Source organism: Pseudopodoces humilis, chromosome 3 (assembly GCF_049639895.1).
Source record: "Pseudopodoces humilis isolate 2021_Gansu_Grassland_sample_001 chromosome 3, ASM4963989v1, whole genome shotgun sequence".
Taxonomy (NCBI): Eukaryota; Metazoa; Chordata; class Aves; order Passeriformes; family Paridae; genus Pseudopodoces; species Pseudopodoces humilis.
The window spans coordinates 94,245,624-94,263,229 of NC_142202.1; the positions used below are offsets into that span (position 1 = coordinate 94,245,624).

The following is a 17,606-nucleotide window of genomic DNA, read 5'->3' on the forward strand; positions in this document are numbered from 1 at the left end:
ACTGAGCCCATTTAGAAAGTGCTGTATGATGCCTCTAAATAATGTTGACTGAGTCTGATTGTTTACACATCACCCCAAAATGTCAAAATGACTGAAGACACTGAGTTTGAAATTTGAAACAATAAAGGATCACTAGAAGGTCAAAAAATTACTTTTATAATTTGAAAATTATTTTTAAATGTATACATTTAAATTATATTACTTACACATTTATATCTTTAATATATATTAATTAAATATAAAAATTTATATTAAATATAATTTTTATATTTAAAAATTAAGTAACTGAATGGTACTTAATGGTAGAATTTGTATCAGAAATACTTCCATTTAAGAAAGATTGGGGTCTTTATCAAGTATAGTTTTCCATATAAAGTGACAACAGGCCCAAAACATTATTGCTAAAATAATTTATGCATTAAAATAGTTTCATATATCTCCTGGATGCCACAGATCAGTGTATGTGTGGACTGAGTGTACATACCAAAAAGCAAATCAAGCTTAGAGTCTTGTTTCATCATGTATCCAGTTGGGATTGGGAACACTCACTGCTGAAAGATCAGAAAAGCAGCGGAAAGAGCAATAATGGGATCTTGAGTTTCTCCCTTAGTGTCTCATCAGGATGTTGTGAAGTTTCAGATTTTAGACACAATCAATAAAATAACCAAGCCATTGGTTAGTGGAGCTGTGAGAGGAAAGGAAACCCTTGACTTTATCCTACGCAGAGTTTGGAGGATACAAGAGGCACATCACAACAACAACCATTGGGTTCAACATGCCGAAAAAACAACAGGAAACAAACAATCCACAACAATTCAAGAAGGAGCCCTACACAAAAATAAAGATACTTACTAAAGAGAACCTAAAAAAGGTCAGCTAAGAGAAGGAAGTTGTACCAGGTGGTATGGAAGCTACTTAAGGACACCATATGTGATATTCAAGGCCAGCGCCCACCACCTGTCATGAAAGGCTTGAGAAAAAGCAAGAGAAAGATAGCAGAGCCAGACAACAGAGTAAAGGAAGTTGTTAGAAAGAAGTAGGTGTCTTTTAAAAAACTGAATTCACACCCAAATGATGTATTAAACATATTTAAATGTAAGAACGTGGTAAGACAGGCGAAGGAGTGTTTGAACAAATGTTATATAGAATTAAGACTGAATAGGTCTTACTTTTGATGCACCAGGAGCAATGTGTCTGCCACTCTTTTGAGCCAGTGATCGTGGTGTAGAATGACTATTTAGAGAAGCCTGTTTCAGAGAAGTTAAATAAATCCTTTGCATTGATGTTAGCTGTGGGAAAAATGCTGTGGATAATCCCATGATGCATCACTTCTTCCTGGCTTTTCTGAAAGGATATGTGAAATTGAAGTGATTTAATGGTGGTGCAACAAAATAAATTTATAAAATAAAATGATGAGTACCAGATTTTATTCACCTAAACTTTCTAAAAGAATTTAAGGAAAAAAATTGCCCATAATACTGACGATGAAAAACTGCTTGCTTTTCCAGTTGCCTTGTTGTCAGAGATGTTGAGGTTAGATAGCGTAAAGCTGGTCTTTTAGAACAGTTTTTAAATCAGGGAACTGCAAGCCTGTTATCCTGTTGTTTGTTTTAGGCAGTTCAGCACAAATTATGATGCTAAATAATATTTGTGGATGCTTGATAATCTGTGATCTGAATGGGACATATCAACAGCAGGTTTGCAGAGAGGAAGTATACAAACCTCTTGGAATCTCTGAAGACATAGGAAACACTTGGATAAGGATCATGCTACAGCTGATGTGGTTTCCTTGAATTTTCATCAAGCTTTTGATAAAGCCTCTCTCCAAAGAGAGCACATAGACATAACATGAAAAATGAAGCCCCAGAATAGATAAGTAGATGAAGAGAATGCAGCAGTTCTCAAAACAGAGGTCACGGCTGGAGGCTTATGTTAGTAGATGGTCAGGTAAGAAGAATGAAGTGATACCAGAAGGTTGCCTGATGGCTACATGAATATCAACTTCACTGAAGGCTAGAATTGGGTGCAATGTAATCCCAGATTGAGTGATTTTTCAAAAATGACAGATGAAACACATCTTAGACATTTGTCAAGTGATGTACTTAGGAAAAAATAACCAGTCAAAATTCACCTGGAAAATAGTGAGCTCAGAACTGACTGTTGCCAAGCAGGAGTAAGATTTTACAATACGAAGAATAACAATGAAAACAACATTTTAGCACTCAGCAGCAATCAAGAAGCAAAATTAGGGCAATTATTAGGGTAAAAAAAGTGCAAAAGAACGGCCATTATTTTACCTCTATGTAGGTCCAGAGTTCATGTTTTCTTGAATGCAGTGTATGAATGGCTACTGTTTGATACAGGATATAGAGGCAGGTATTTGTTTGATGTAAGAAAGTACAGTTCTTCCTATGGCAGGAATTTGACTTAACTTATGAGTAAGAGAAATTCATCTGTGTATACAGTCAGGTGAATATTTATGATTGAAGACATATGCAGAAAGTGGTATCTTCCTTTAACTAATTATTGTCATTAGCATTCGTTGGATTTGCTTAAAATCTAGGAGGTAATACTCCTTTGTGGTAAGCAGCACTTATGCAACACTTGCCAGATTTATATGTATTCTTCATTTGCTAGCACACAGATATAGTATGAATGAAAAAATAAAGGCAGTCCCTATCCTAAACAGATTCTAGTCTTTTGCAGTCTTCTACAACATTACATGTGTTGCACATTAACAGAAGTTTTAAAGTTTTTAAATGAGTTTTCTTTCTCTGATTTCAAATTATTTGAAGCAGTTTCCCCCCAAAAAAGTGAAAAAATAGTAGCACCATTTTGTGTGCCTGAGATCTTTTCAGTATTGCTTTTATTCTGTTCTATTTTATTCTAGCTATTCCATTTTATTTCGTTCACCAGCCACAGCTTTTCACTCTTGGTCAAATGGCAGCTACAAATATCTTAATTGGTACTAAAAATAACATTCATTTTCCCTTAGAAGATCCTAAACCAAAATTAAACTCCTCTGCTATTGACTGCATGGTACACCATGGAAGATTCATCCGGTATCAAGGAAAAGAGCTTAAACTGGCTGAAAAATCAGGAGGGCATATGTCCTGTTTCATCTGAAAAAAGAAACCAACCCAAAGCCAAAAAAACAAAGCCAGCAGAACTACAGAATTATCATGAGCAGCATCCAGACAGCCAACTGTGGGACTTGAACAGGAGAGCCAGCTGCCATACTTGAGTCATGATGAGCACATTATATGGATTCCTAAAGCTGAGTGGATATTCTTTGACTCTCTTTTCCTCAGTATGCTGTACATATTTTTTTTCTCTTTTTTTCCCCTGTTCTAAAAGTTTGTTCTAATAATATTCAGGGACCTGATTTTAAAAAATCCCTGGCATTCAAAAATTCCAGCTTATTCTCATAGACAAACTTCATTTTGCATACTGTGGAACTTCATATCTCTTGGACTTCCAGACAGCTAAGTAATCAGCCTCCCATTTTTCATTTTCTTATAGGATGCTGTCTCACAATGCTTCCATCTGGAATTGTCTTAAGGAACTGAAATAGTAAAGATAAAATCGAGGAAGGTTAGATTTTCCATGATGGATTTGCCAGCAGTGTGTTCATGCTGATGGTCAGTCTGGACAGGAGGAAGTCAGCTATTGCTCTTAGCCTACGTTAAGCTCCGTATTTAATCTCTTTGTGTTTCCAGCTGCTCTGATGATGAATACAAAGTAACTTCCTAATATAATAGAACCCAATAAAAGTGAGGTTATTGGGAATCTTCCTGTCAATATTTTTTTTTTCTATTTTTCATTGTTTTCTGTTTTTCTTTGAAGATAGAAACTGGCTACACTGACTTTTCATTATCACAATTCAGTGAGCTGTATGTATAAACTGAGTCCTCTTATTTAATTTAAAGTTTCTTTTTACATATTTCTACCTCTGTTCTTTTAAAGACACGTGCAGTTTGAATGGAGAAAACATTTAAATCTTTTAGACAAGATGAGATAGGCTGTTCAAAAATTACTTTTTAGTAATTTTAAAAATGCTGGCGTACATTCTGAGGCTGCTCATTCCTACTTCCATATCATACTTTCAGTCAGGGTAGTGTGACTGTGCATCTGCATGGTAAACTGCATCCAAAAATGATTCTGTGGAAAAAAAAAAAAAAATTAACTGCGAACAGTTCCTGAGGAAGGGGTTATTAAGGCTGAAAGAAAGGCCTATGAAATTATGACTGTGACTGGAAAATGTATTCAGGCATTCCATCTGAAAGACACTTTGCTCAGTCTGAAAGAGCACCAAATGCAGACTAAACAGGTTAGAGTCACTTGCTCCCAGATAATTGGATTATGTGATTAATTAAGCAACTTGAGGAGCAGAGATAGGTCTTCAAAGGGAGAGAGGTGACAAACCAATATGGAACAGAAGAATCGTCAGCTCTTGTGGAATTAGAGCAAGCTGTAGCTATAGTTGTGGCTAGAGTTAGTGTGGTTCAAAGGCTATTCCTATCATTGTTGCTTGAGTACTTACTCAACATACTGAGATTTCTTGCATAGTGTGTATTCCCTGAATTTTTTGGAATTACTTAGCTTTGACATAACAAATCTTTTCTGTCAGTGGGAAAAGTTATTAGAATCATCTCTTCTATCTATTGAAATTTTATTAGGCCTCCCTACTGGCTTGAAATGTAGAGGATCATTCAAAAATTGGGTCTCATTTGGGGTTTTTTATAAAAGAGTGGATTTTGTTAATTAGTAAAAATCATCTAATGAGCAGACCTATGGTAAAAAACACCTTCCTGTGTACCAATATTTTTTGTAGAAGAGACTGATTCTTCTCAGGTGTTGCAAGCATCTAGTCAGAACTCATCATCTCAATTTCCTTTGTGGTTAATGGAAAGGGAGAGAGAGATGAAATCCATCAGGTTACATTTCCATCCCTGCTGGTTTAGGATGAGATAAACTGGATTCTGAAGAAGAAACTGTCTCTTGGGTTATCAGAGGGAGCATAGGTCTATGTATGCACTAAGTATTTTCAGGCAGCTAAAGCTGTGGGAGGCAAATCCCACTGAATATGTCATTTCTTAAGGTCATTGTGTGGGCTGTGACATAAACTTTATGGTGTATGTTTCTTGTATAACTTTCATTTATATTTCAGCATGGCTGTTGTAATCAGGTAGCCTTGCTGGTTATATGAACAAGAAGTTCTCTTGGCTCCTCTGCATGCCGCACACATGGGAAATCTATAGCAAACTGTACGATTAGTGAAAAAAAAGGTTTTACTTTCCTCTATTAGCTTGTGAAACAGCTCAGATTAATTGCATGTCACCTTGTTTTTCACATGAAGAGGCAGAAATTAAGCATATTTTGTTATTCTTTCAAGTCAAATCATACAAATATTTTTGGAGTTTCTTTCTCTGCTAACTTTTGTGAGAGTCCTCCTTTTGCCTACCAAAATCTTACTGTTCTGCAATTATACTAAGAAACACAGTATTACAAGCTTGAACAGTACAATAGGTTTTTATAATAGCTTTGGAATATTTTTCCTGTTATTTTCCATCTCTTATGTATGCAAACAAGGTGTTAGCTGTTATGATCAGTGATACCAACTGAGCAAATGTTTTCCTTGAGCTTTCCATGCTGATGCACAGGTATGGCTTTTGTTTTTCCTGAGCTGATAACAGCTCACTTTACCCCTACCATCGAGCTGTTTGAATTAATCCCTTTTGTGTGCATTGCTTTGCATTTGTTAGCATCTAAGGGTATTCATTGCTGATGTTGAATCACTGGTAGCTCCCATACATGGAACAGTAGATATTGCAGATGCTAGAATGCATGGCAAAGAATGACCAAAACTGCTAAAGGGCTGCCACTCTAGCTCCTCAAGAGAACTAGGCAGAGTCTTGTGCCTGTTTCCTGTGTTGGAGGAATGTCAGCATAGTTCTGGTTTCATTTCAGTCAGGCATTTATCTTAATACCTACACATGAGAAGACTATATTCATTCTGCCTTTTGACAACTTCAGTGTGGTCTCTTAAGACCTTCTGCTGTCCTGAGTTACTTAGGATAAGGAAACTTTCGGATTTGATTCAAAACAGTGCTTAACTTAAACCCCATCCTGGCTTCTGCCCTGTTTTTTTCCAAGTGATTCTAAACCAAAGAAGGGTGCTTGGCTGCACACCATGTTGTAGTTCCACTGAGATTTGGGGGTTTCAGATGCTTAAAGAGCAATTTAGGGTGCTTTGCTGAGAGCATAGATTAAAGTAGTGTTATAAGCAAACAGTGCTGTTCAGGTTCACAGAAGGCTGAGAAATTTTGCAAAACAATGTATATATATTTGCAGTGAAATTCACATATTTTTATACAAATACTTCCATGAAAATCCAAATTAGATCTCAAAATGAGACACTGATGTTTTGTTTATAGCATCTTTCACCATTCATATTTGCCTTCAGTTCTGATATTTTATTCCTTCAGCATGACACAGACATTATTTTTCCCACATTCCATATGTCCAAATCACATATAAAGATATTTAGTTCAAATACCATGGGTGTGAAACATTCCACACTGTGGGTCCAGGGTGGCGTTTGGCGTGTCTTTAATGTGCTATGGTGTTCAATTACAATACAGCAAATTTATTTTTATGCAGCCTTCTTCATTGAAAGTATGGAAAATTGCTTTGCAGTGAGTCATCTGACAGCTAAAGAACTAAAAGTCTGTAGTGATATTTAAAGAGAAAGTGGCTCAGAGCTGCCAGAGTTCAAGACAGAAAAAGAAACAGAAATTAAAGAGAGAGCCTCCAACCATGTAAAAAATAGCAACAAAGACTGGTTAGGGGGAGGAGTGATGAGAAAGCCAAACATGCTGAGAATGTCTGAGACAGTTCAGGAGATTTTGCATATCATTCTGAAACAAGCATTAGGCATCAGATGTTTCTCCTGTATCACACCTGCCTTAGCCAAGCAAGGTGGCTTTGACCCTAAAAGAATGGTGCAAATCTAGATAAAGAAGAGTACAAGACTGTACTGTAAGGAATCTAGAAGCATGCAGGTAGGGGTTGAGGGGAGGATAAATGTCTTAACTTTCTAGAGCAAAACATTGGAATGTGGTGTTTTCACCTTGTCTGAATGCCAGCACCCACCAAAGCCATTCTATTACTGTCTTCCTCAGCTGGACAGAAGATAGAAAAATTTAGTAAGGGCTCACAAGATAAGGGCAAGGAGAGATCACTCACTGATTTCTGTCATGGTCAAAACAGACTCAACTTGGGGAAACTAGTTGAATTTATTACCAATCAAAACTAGAGCAGGATAGTGAAAAGTAAAATCAAATCTTAAGAGCACCTTTCTGTTCTCCCCCCCTACAACCCCCATCTTCCCAGGCTTAACTTTATTTCCAGTCCTCTACTTCCTCCCCACCAGCAGTGCAATGAGATGGGGAGTAAGGCTCTTCATCTCCTCAGAGAAAGGAGTCCTTCCCCTTCTCCAGCATGGAGTTCATCCCATGGGAGACAGTCCTGCAGCACGAGTCCTTCCCACAGAAAGCAGGGGGAATCTGCTTTGGCATCTGGAGCACTGCCTTCTCCAATGACCTTGGTGTTTTATCCCCTTCTTAAGTGTATGTTATACGTACATACATGCATGGTGTTACTACCATCACTGATGACTCAACCTTGGCCAGCAACATCTTGGAGCTGTCTGACACTGGATCTGCTGGACATAGAGGAAGCTTCTGGTAACTTTTCAGCTTTTCACTGAAGTCATCCCTGTAGCCCCTGTCACCAAAATCTTTTCCTGCAAACTCAATACATAGAAGAAAACTGGCATTCTTCAATCCATGATGTTTAAATGTGTGAGGATTTTGTTAGACCATGAATGAGGGAATTACAGTTAGTAGACAGCAATTATTTTCAACATGAATATGGACTTCAGCAGCAGAGCACTCAGAGGAAAGATGGGTTTTGGCTTCTGGCTAAATCTTCCTTGGCTAGTGGTAGAGGGGCTAATCCTCAGAAGTGAGTGTGTGGGAGGAGCAATCAGTTCAGGGTCAGAGATGAAACTTGGGCTTTTTGTACAGGGATAAGATCTGAGTAAAGAAGTGCAAAAGCTGTCTTGAAGAGCAAGAGGGACTTATTTCCTGTGATATCTGAGACTTCTGAAGAATTAGGTAGTAAGGAAATTATAATGTAGCAAGGGAACAACAGAACCACACAGGCTGTTAAAGAGATTAGAGCTTACCAAGGTCACTCTTGCCTTGCACATTTTCCTATAAAGTTGATGTCCAAAACTGAGCAAGCAGTAAGATACCCCAAAGGAGAAGAATGTTTAAGGAGGATAAAAGAGATGACTCAGAAACAGATGTCTAGTGTTTTTAAAGGACAGCACTGTCATGAATGGATATCATCAATATAAACACTATCATCTTTCATTGTAAATTAGGTATATTCTTCTTGTGTTCTTGGTCAAGTCTATCAACGAGTGGTGTGGGACTCTTTGGGGAATTCTCTCGTGTCATGTTGCCCAGTCTGCCCAAACTATTTTTTGCTCTGGGGATTTTTTTGACCTCGCTCTCTATAGAACCATATTATCTGCCTTAAGAGAGTAAATGAGATGTAAAGTATGTAGCATGAAGGAGAATACAGTCTTTATTGAAAGCAGAAGGGGAAAAAAACTTGTCTTTTTAATGCATTCGGAAAAGTTGACTTTGACATTGTAGTACTGAAAGACACTGTAAGCATAAAAGTAAGGCTAGAGCCACTCAGGTATCCCAGAATTTGAAGGGTGTCATATTTCATTGTAGGCAGTTCTAAAATGCTTATTACAAATCTTATTTACAGCTCTCATGTCTCTTTTGAATCCACAGAAGAGGAATATCAAGGGCAAACCAAGAGAAAGCGAATTCGAAAGAAGAAACAAAAGAGCAGTTTACAAATCTCTAGTAATTTACATGGAGAACAAACAGATTTGGGAATGCAAGAGACTGTTGTTCAAGATAATTTACAGCTGCAGCAAACAGACGGTCCCAAAATAAGCAAAAACAAAAAGAGGAAAATGAAAAAGAAGCGACAGAAAGAAAAAAAGAGAGCAGCTGGCTTAGTAACAAAAACTACCAGTCTGGATTTTACATATCAGCCTGACAAAAACAACAAAGAAGAAGCAGCAGGCTTAAAAGACATAGGTGAAAAGGCAGATAGCATTCTGGACTTCCTGCAGGCAACACAACAAATCTATTTTGCTGACAGTATGTACCACTCTTTCTCCTTTCTTTTTGTGAGTATTTCCACGCAGGGGAAAATGGATATGCATTTATTACTGCGGTAAAATGGGACAAATCTGCTAAAGAAGTGTCCCTATGAAGAGAGACGTGAGAAGAAGTAAGGCATGTGAGTACCTAGTATTTGTCCCACTTTCTGGTGTGTACATAAATATGTAAGAATTCACATCAATAGAAAAAAACTGTGGTCCTCTGTCTTTAAAAATATACATTATGTTCCTTGCTCTTCTCTTAAACATTCCAATGCACTTGAGACAAGTGGTTAAAATTCTTTTCCCTCTGCAAGCAAATATCCAGAAGGATTACTTGCTTTCAGAGAACTTCAAATAAGGGTAATTGCTATCTTAAACTATTTTCATGCTTAGTATCTCTGCACCAAACTACTTTTCAGAATGTTCTGCTTCCTAGGAGAAGATCTATTTGTGTTCTATAAGGAAATCTAGACAGACAGCATGTAGCAGAACAGGGAAGATACTATTGGCTCTGGGAAAGTATATTGGCATAAAATACTTGTGAACAAGATGAATGGCAATTAGTGCTCAATGCACATTCCCTAGTACTTTCTAAAGAATTGCATGGATATATCTCTAATAGCCTATCCAATGTTCACTGGTCACTGAGGAGCCGTATAGAGAATATTAAATAGCTTACCTACCTGTATTAGTCCATCTTAACGCAGAGCTGTCAGCTTCTAGTACCATAAAATCCATGTTTTGGTTATAGAATTACTGTAAAAAGCTTGTTAAGATGAGATCAGGGATTTCATGTTAACTTTTTCAAGATTTACACATAGAATTTTCTTTGCTTAATGTTAAATGTTCTTGCTGCATCAGGTCTCATCCTAAGCATGGCATTTGGAATCTATCCTAATTTTTGGCTAAGGTATTTCCATCACCAAAATTAAGAATTTTACTACTTCGCCATATGGCTAAGTAAATGCAAGCTAAGCTAGTTGCATTTGCTGTAGTGGAACTCCACAGTGACTGAACAAGATTGCAAATTTTTCAAGATCTGCTCTTAATATATGACCCAGAACAGAAACCTGATGAATTGTCCACAGCTATGTTGCTTGTTGATTTTTAAGGAAGATTGTTGTTGAATTTCCAGCTTTCCTGCAAGTCAAGTTCAGGTTTTGGCAGTTTTTGACAGACAGGCTCTAGTTTCAAACCAGCATATTGGAGTGTTGATCCAGTGAGGACCTTGGAATCCACAGAGAGGAATTCTTAGGTGAAAGGAATTTCATCTGTAGATGAGATATGACATCTGTAAATCAGAGTGTCACTAACTTTCTTATTAGGCAAGTCCCCAGTTATATATAGATCTGATATTATGCTGTTTGCCTTTTCTAGTTGAATGACTTTAACACTCTCTGTTTTTTTAGGTAAAATTGGAAGCCATTGCTTTTAGCTGCATTTTCAAATGACCACATTGGATTATACTTCTAGTGTATACATTAAAAATCTGACTGGGGAAAATTCTGTACTTCTCAGGTGTCTTCCTGGTAAAAAACAGAATTAAAGGGAGTCTGGTTAAAGGGACAGACAGTACAGTGTTACTGGAATGGAAGAATGAATTTATGGTTTAGTCCTGTATAAACAATTGTATTGGGTGTGGCTTAGCTGGAGTTCATTTGTGCACAGCAGCCCTCACAGTGCTTTGGAAAGGTGTTGATAACACACCAGAGTTTTGGCTACTGCTGGGCAATGCTGGCGTCTTATCAGCGCCATCTCTCCAACATTCCCCTCCATCAAGGGGCTGGGAATGGACAAGACCCTGGGAGAGGACACAACCAGGGCAGCTGACCCAAATTAGCCAAAGAGATATTCCATACCAGATGATGTCAGCCCAAATTTAAAAGCTAAGGGAGGGAAGAAGAACAGGGAGCACTCATTCTTTTACAGAGTTTGCCTTGAGAGCAGCCACTGCATGCCTGAAGCCATGCGTCCCAGGAAGTGGCTGAACATCGCTTGCTGGTGGAAAATAGAGAATAAACTTTTTTTCATCTTTAATTATGTGTGTGCAACTATCTGCTAGTTTTGGTTGGATTTTTTTGTGCTTTGGGTTTTTTTTTAGCAAACGGCCTTATTTCAACCTATGAGTTGCTTCTGATCTCATTTTCTCTGCCCTGTCCTTCTGGGGAGTGATGGAGCATCTTGGTGGGCACCTGGCATCCAGCCGAGGTCAACCCATTACAACAGTGTAGTGTCTTGCATGCTGTAATACTTGCTTTTTAAATAAAAACATAAAGGTGCAGTACCAAAGTAATTGTTTGCCTCCAGAAGTGCTTTGCAGTAGTTCCACAGAATTGTTCCCTTTTCGACATGTGTGTGCAGTTTATAGTATCTAATGTGTAGGAAGCAAAAGCACAGTGCTTTGGCCACAGTACAGTTTCTTCTTCACACCTTTTTTCTCTGCTAACTTTGAAAATTTTATTCTTTTTGCATTTCTATCATTAGAATCCTATTGTCAGTTTTCCTTACTGATTTTTGTAGTATGTGCTTTACCATTGTTTTAATATTAAAAAAAATGTTTAACAAGCTACTCTTTAATACCTGATACTGGGTTGTCATTTGTACTGAAAAGGAAGATGCTGTCTTAGGAAAAAAAAATTAGAATTAGGAAAATTCTCTGAGTTCACTGAATATTTTTAACATAGTTTTCTAACTGTTTTTGCAGAGAAATCAGAATGCAGAGATGCTGCTGTAAATTCAGCAACTGCCCAAGAGCTCTTACAATGTCTTGAATTTCGCACCATCTCTTCCTCAGATGTGACTCATCTGCATCGGCTGAAATCCCTTGTATTACTACAGGATATTGAGAGATTGAAGGATGCTTTGAAACAATTCCAGGAACAGTCTATGATGTCTCCTGGTAGGTGCTATTCAGTCATGTTCATACACTGATATTTTTGTGTGAATTAAAATTCACACCACTTTATTTTTATTTTTTTTTAATTAGGAAGCTGTAAATAATGATGTAATAGTAAATATGTGCTTATACAAGATATGCAAGCATAATCCCCATCAAAAATAAGTGAGATCCTTACTTCTCATTTGTTAACAATCAATACAGAAGCTTTTCTCACTTTGAAGCAACTACAGAATACAAGATGATTTGGGGATTTAAACCAATATTTTTAAAATCTGAAGTGTTTTAAGATTTAATTATATTTAAAGCATATTTTTAATACATTACCATGGTAGACTTTTCAAATTTCAGGATTTCAGGCCTCCAGCTAAGGGTTCATTTTACCTGCATAAGAATCAATAAAACCCGTTATTTTATTTCTTCCTGGTCACCACATGGCCTCTTTAATGCACAGACTTTGCTAGCTAAATTTTGATTTACATTTTTGGTTTTGTTTAAGTTTCTAAAACATATTGTTGATAATGTAAAAATTAAAAGTTACTCTTTATAACAAATGATATTCTGAAGTCATTCATAAAAAGAAAAATTAATGTGTTACTAAATTTTTTCATGCCTGAGGCACAGGCTCCTTCTGTTTTCTATTATAACCCCTATAATTTTTGTAGAATCTCTTCTTGCACAGTTAAGAGTTCTTCATGTGAATGTAGTAGGATCAGCATGTAGTCCACATGAGATGATGATTCATTTTCCATGTAGTCTTCGTTTAAACAGTCATTGCTACTAGTCATTAGAACTTGTGTTGCAGCATCAGTCAAAAATCTACAAGATGTGCTGAATTTTCTTGCCTCTCAAAGAATTTAATCAGAGTTGAGAGCACTTGGCTACAGCATGAGAGAATCTCAACATTTTAGATTGTACTCTTAAGTCTTTTGAAGAGTAACTGCAGAAATGGTAGCAGTGTGGTAACACTGTAGTTAAGATCATTGCCATCCAAAGATTAACAACAGCATTCAAAGAAGAGACATCTGCTTGTAACTTCATTAAATAATTTACAGCATGATAATGGCTGGAGATCCTCATCAAGCCTGGAGTCTACTGAATGCTGTGTGTTGGTCAAAGAGAGAATTCCTGCCTGTGGAGTTCAGATCTGACACATTTTCAAAAGGATACTCTTACAGAAGTACATATGTATTCCTTTAAGGGTATGACAACCCTTAAGGTTCTGAAGGATGTGAAGTATCCACATATACATGAAATGAAATCCTTCTGTGCATTTCAAGCCTACAATCTCTGATCTTAATTTTAATCACATTATCTCATTGGATGTAATACACATGTGGAAACCAAGTGGAACTCAACAGGAATCATGAAAATGGTATTGTCCTTTATTGAATGAACTAATTCAGCTTTTCTTGATTAAATCCAAATGAAATTGACATGACAACATTCAGGATATTCTTTACAGGCTTATCTAACTTTTATACAATACAATACAGTTGGAGTTCTGTTGGGTTTTGCAGCCTCGAGACAAGTGTCTCTGTTTACTTTTGTACAGCAGAAATGTCAAAATGAAGAAAGAAAAACAGAAGCAAATTAAAACCCCTAATTTTCCAATGGATGTGTTCATCACTTGAAAAAGCAGAAGACAATTTTCTGTGTCATTTTTAAAATTCAATAATGTTGCTCTTGGTACAGCCTGGAATTGTTTCCTCTTCCAGTTGATTTTTTTTCCCTAGTAACTGCTGTCACTCTATGCTCAATTCTCATCTCATTCCAAGTTCACAGTGGTGTAACCACAGTAGTTTGTTTGATATTCATGAGGTACAAGAACAGAAGAAAGAGGAAAAATACATTCTTATAAATTATTAAAGGATAATTAAGCACCTGCTAGTCATTAATTTTTCTCAGCAGACTTTAAAAAATACATTCTATTTGTAATTTTGGAAATTCAGTGAATGCAAATACAATGCTCTGAAATTTTACTTTGAATTACACCTTTAATTGTACTCCTTTTTTTCCCCTACATTTGGCTCAAAATCAGGTCATCTTGTCCAGTGCAGGATTTTTAAATTTTAGTTTTCACTCCCAATGAGCAGGCGATAAAAGTTATTACAAAGAACTTTGTAATATAATACCTTTCTATAATAACAACTTGAATTTGTAAATACAACCTTTGTTATATTAACAAATTCAAGTTCTTGTTATAGAAAGACAAGTTAGGACAGTTCATGAAGGTAAAAATGTACAGTACATAATAGTAATCTAATTTTTTTATGACTTTGTCTTATTTTGTCTTTTCTCTCCTTGTCTTTTGATGGGGGTGCAAAGCACTAGAAGGAAAAGTCATTCCATATTAACATGATAAAAAAAAACCTCCTTGATTTTAGGAAGGTTTATTATTTTTACAAAATAAACATTTTATTCCCTGTAGTTCAAGAAACAGTATGTTAAGCCTGTTTACCATTTTTCCCATGGTCATGATTCTACTTAAGATGCCATTATCAAGAAAGTAAAGATGAGTGCTATATTTTGTTCAGTTGTATCTTTAATGCCAGGAAGGGAAGCATAAGAAAAAAATGAGAAGAGATGCATCTCTTCATATAAATGTACTTTCTCACTAGTAAAAGTTAACAAGTTATCCATACCATTCTGTCTTTTATTTCCTCATATATGGATGTTATGGTTTCATCCAACTTTCCACTGGGGTTACCAAGTCCCACTTGGCAAGCTTATGCCTGCTGATGATAAATGTGCTTTAGAATAAAGCCATGGGCTGCTCCAGGTTTGCAGATTGCAAATTCAAAACTGCTGGTTCAATACCGTGATTTGGTATTTCCTTTGCATCTCCTAGGCTGTTACTCAAATTGAAAATCACAATGCATCCAAAAGAAAAAAGAATCAAGAAATAAATTTCTCTTTTATCTTAAGCTCTTAGATCCCAATATTTGCAGTAATATAGAAGACAGTCCTAACAAGGGTGATGGTATGGTGTGATAAATTTTGGAGGAAAAAGAACTACTAAGGAGATTCGGACACAAAAATTATCAACAGTTGATATTATCTTGTAACTCTTCATTTAAATGAGAAAAAATACTTAAGAAATACATACTAAAATCTCTGTGGCTCAGAGGCCCTGGTTGTTCTGTTTAGCTGTCATCCTCCATCTAATTGTGTTGTACTTTGTTCTTCAAATACTCTGTCAAGTTGCCTTTGACCTTGTACGTGAATGATCAGACAAAGCTGAGGTTGGTCAAGAGTGTTCCTGTGAGCATGGTTATTTAGAGTGTCATTGTTCTCAGTCTGTAAAAGAGAACAAAATGCCCTATTACTAGTTCCATTTATTTGGTAGTCTTTAACAAAAAAGTTCTTACCTCTACCTCAAATCTTCTGTAAGTGCAGGGAAGAGAATGTTCAGAAGTCACATAGACATGGATTTGTCTTGGTGGGGGCTTTGCTGTTCTGTGTTAGGAAGTCCGTGGCCATTAGCAAAAGGAAGCCACAGACCTTCGTGATCCTCCACAGTGCAGTGGGCAAAGGGGAGGAGCTGAGACTGGAAATAATGCTCCCTTTGCAGGATGGAAACTAGCTTTGGAAATGGGAGCTACTTAATTCCCATTTCACATCAATTATTAAAGCATAGGTGATTGCCTAATTAAAAAAAGTCATTATCTCCTAATTTATGAACTCATTTATGAACTTCTGCTCATCAACTTCATTCTATTAACATTTTCTCTTTGTTGGTTAGTTTCAAATCTCAAACATACTCTTCCCTTGTTGCCTAGGAAATTATCACTTGTGGCAGAGCTAGAAGATTCTTTTAACTGCCTTTTTTTGAGAATTGTCATTTATATAAGTCTTCATTGCAGGAGGAGGTACATTTTGCAGACCAGAATTAATACAGTACTGTGTGCCAACAATGCAGAGGCTGGGTATACAGAGGCCTTAAATGATAAAATTTACACTTCTTGTTTTTTGGGTTTTTTTAATGAATGAGCATTCAAAGAAAATGAAATTTGAAAACAGTATTAGCATAATATTATAGAATCATCTTAAATGTGATTGTTTTGTGATAAGTACTGCAGAAAATCCTATCATTAAAAATCAATGAAGTCACATAGATAATCTCTGAATTAAGATGGAAGTCGTAGCATTTTGAGGCTTTAATGCAGCTATCTGTACAATATGACTCATTCTCAACTGGGGCTTCTAGGTACTACTGTAAGTTAAATAATGATGTGTGAAATTACTCTCCAGACAGAAAGAAGCCTTGTCCATATGATCATGTAATTTCAATCTCATTTTTTCTGAATTATTGAATCATAACAAATAGGAAATTTCAAAGTGTATGAGCAAAATTGTGTCTCATACAAAAGACTGACCTCCTAAAATAAAATGCACCTGCTTGTATAGAAATTCATAGGCATTAGTCTTCAAGCTCCAGTATTTGCATTGGTTTTACTGAAATGTTAATATTGAATGGAAACAGATGTTCGCACAAGTCCTTTTCTTAGTGTTCAGAAATGTCATGGAAGTATTTCAGGAGGAATGTGTTTTTTTTGTTTCAGATCATGCCAAGGTAGCCACATCTCTGTTTCACTACTGGATTACAGATATCCTTCCTGTGAAGAACAGGAAATAAAGCCTTACCCCTGTGTCCATATGCGCATGATTAAAATTTAATATACAAACTCTTAACCAAGTAGCAACTCTTCAGGAGGAGCAGTGTCAATACACATTCTACACCTTCAGCTAAATGAGTTACTTTCCTGTGTTACAGACTCCAGAAGACAATAAAGGTATAACTACAATGTGACTTTCGTGATGGGATGGTCAAGAGTATGGCCTGAGTCTTCAGCTGAATCAATATGTACATTTCACTTTAGGATAAGGGACTTTACTGGAATGGTTTCTATCTGGTATTTTATTTAAGAAATACAGTATTATCTTTTTTGGTTTTATCATTCCTTTCTGGAAGTTGTATTTCTTGACTTTTGTATATCTGCTTACCTGGAAAACAGAACTGTATTTTTTTATATTTAAACCAAAGCAACAGTATGTCTGAGGAATGTATTTTTGCTGAATAAACTGCTAAATTGTGGACATAGATATGTTTCTATATGTGGGTTATGTAGGTCCTGTTTGGAGTTGTGCAGAAGCTTGGATGGCATTTTCAGAACTACTTCATGGCTCAGCTTCATGCTTCATGGGTTTCACTAAGTTCAGAGTTATGGCACTGGGTTCTCTCTCCCTGGTTACTGTGTAATCTGTCTACAGCTGTGTAATAATTCTACAAGTATAGATACTACAGTAAGTAATATCCATGGTTGTAAAATGTTTAGAAATAATGAAGAAAAAAGTGCTTTGTGAGAGGCTCTTCTCTCAATCTATCATTCATCTGACAGGTGATACAGAACAAACCATATCTTATATCTAGGTGTGTTAGCTTTGTCA

At 36.5% G+C, this 17,606-nt stretch overlaps 1 protein-coding gene across 1 annotated transcript in view; it reads left to right on the plus strand.

Annotated features, from left to right (window-relative positions):
• ERICH1 (glutamate rich 1) overlaps nucleotides 1-17,261 on the plus strand; it is a 66,763-nt gene extending 49,502 nt beyond the window's left edge. The window contains exons 4-6 of the mRNA XM_014251412.2: nucleotides 8,877-9,254; nucleotides 11,964-12,158; nucleotides 16,721-17,261. Coding sequence (XP_014106887.2) covers nucleotides 8,877-9,254; nucleotides 11,964-12,158; nucleotides 16,721-16,794 — 647 coding nt within the window. The 3' untranslated portion in view covers nucleotides 16,795-17,261. The remainder of the gene's footprint in view (nucleotides 1-8,876; nucleotides 9,255-11,963; nucleotides 12,159-16,720) is intronic.
• The last annotated feature ends 345 nt before the right edge of the window (nucleotides 17,262-17,606 follow it).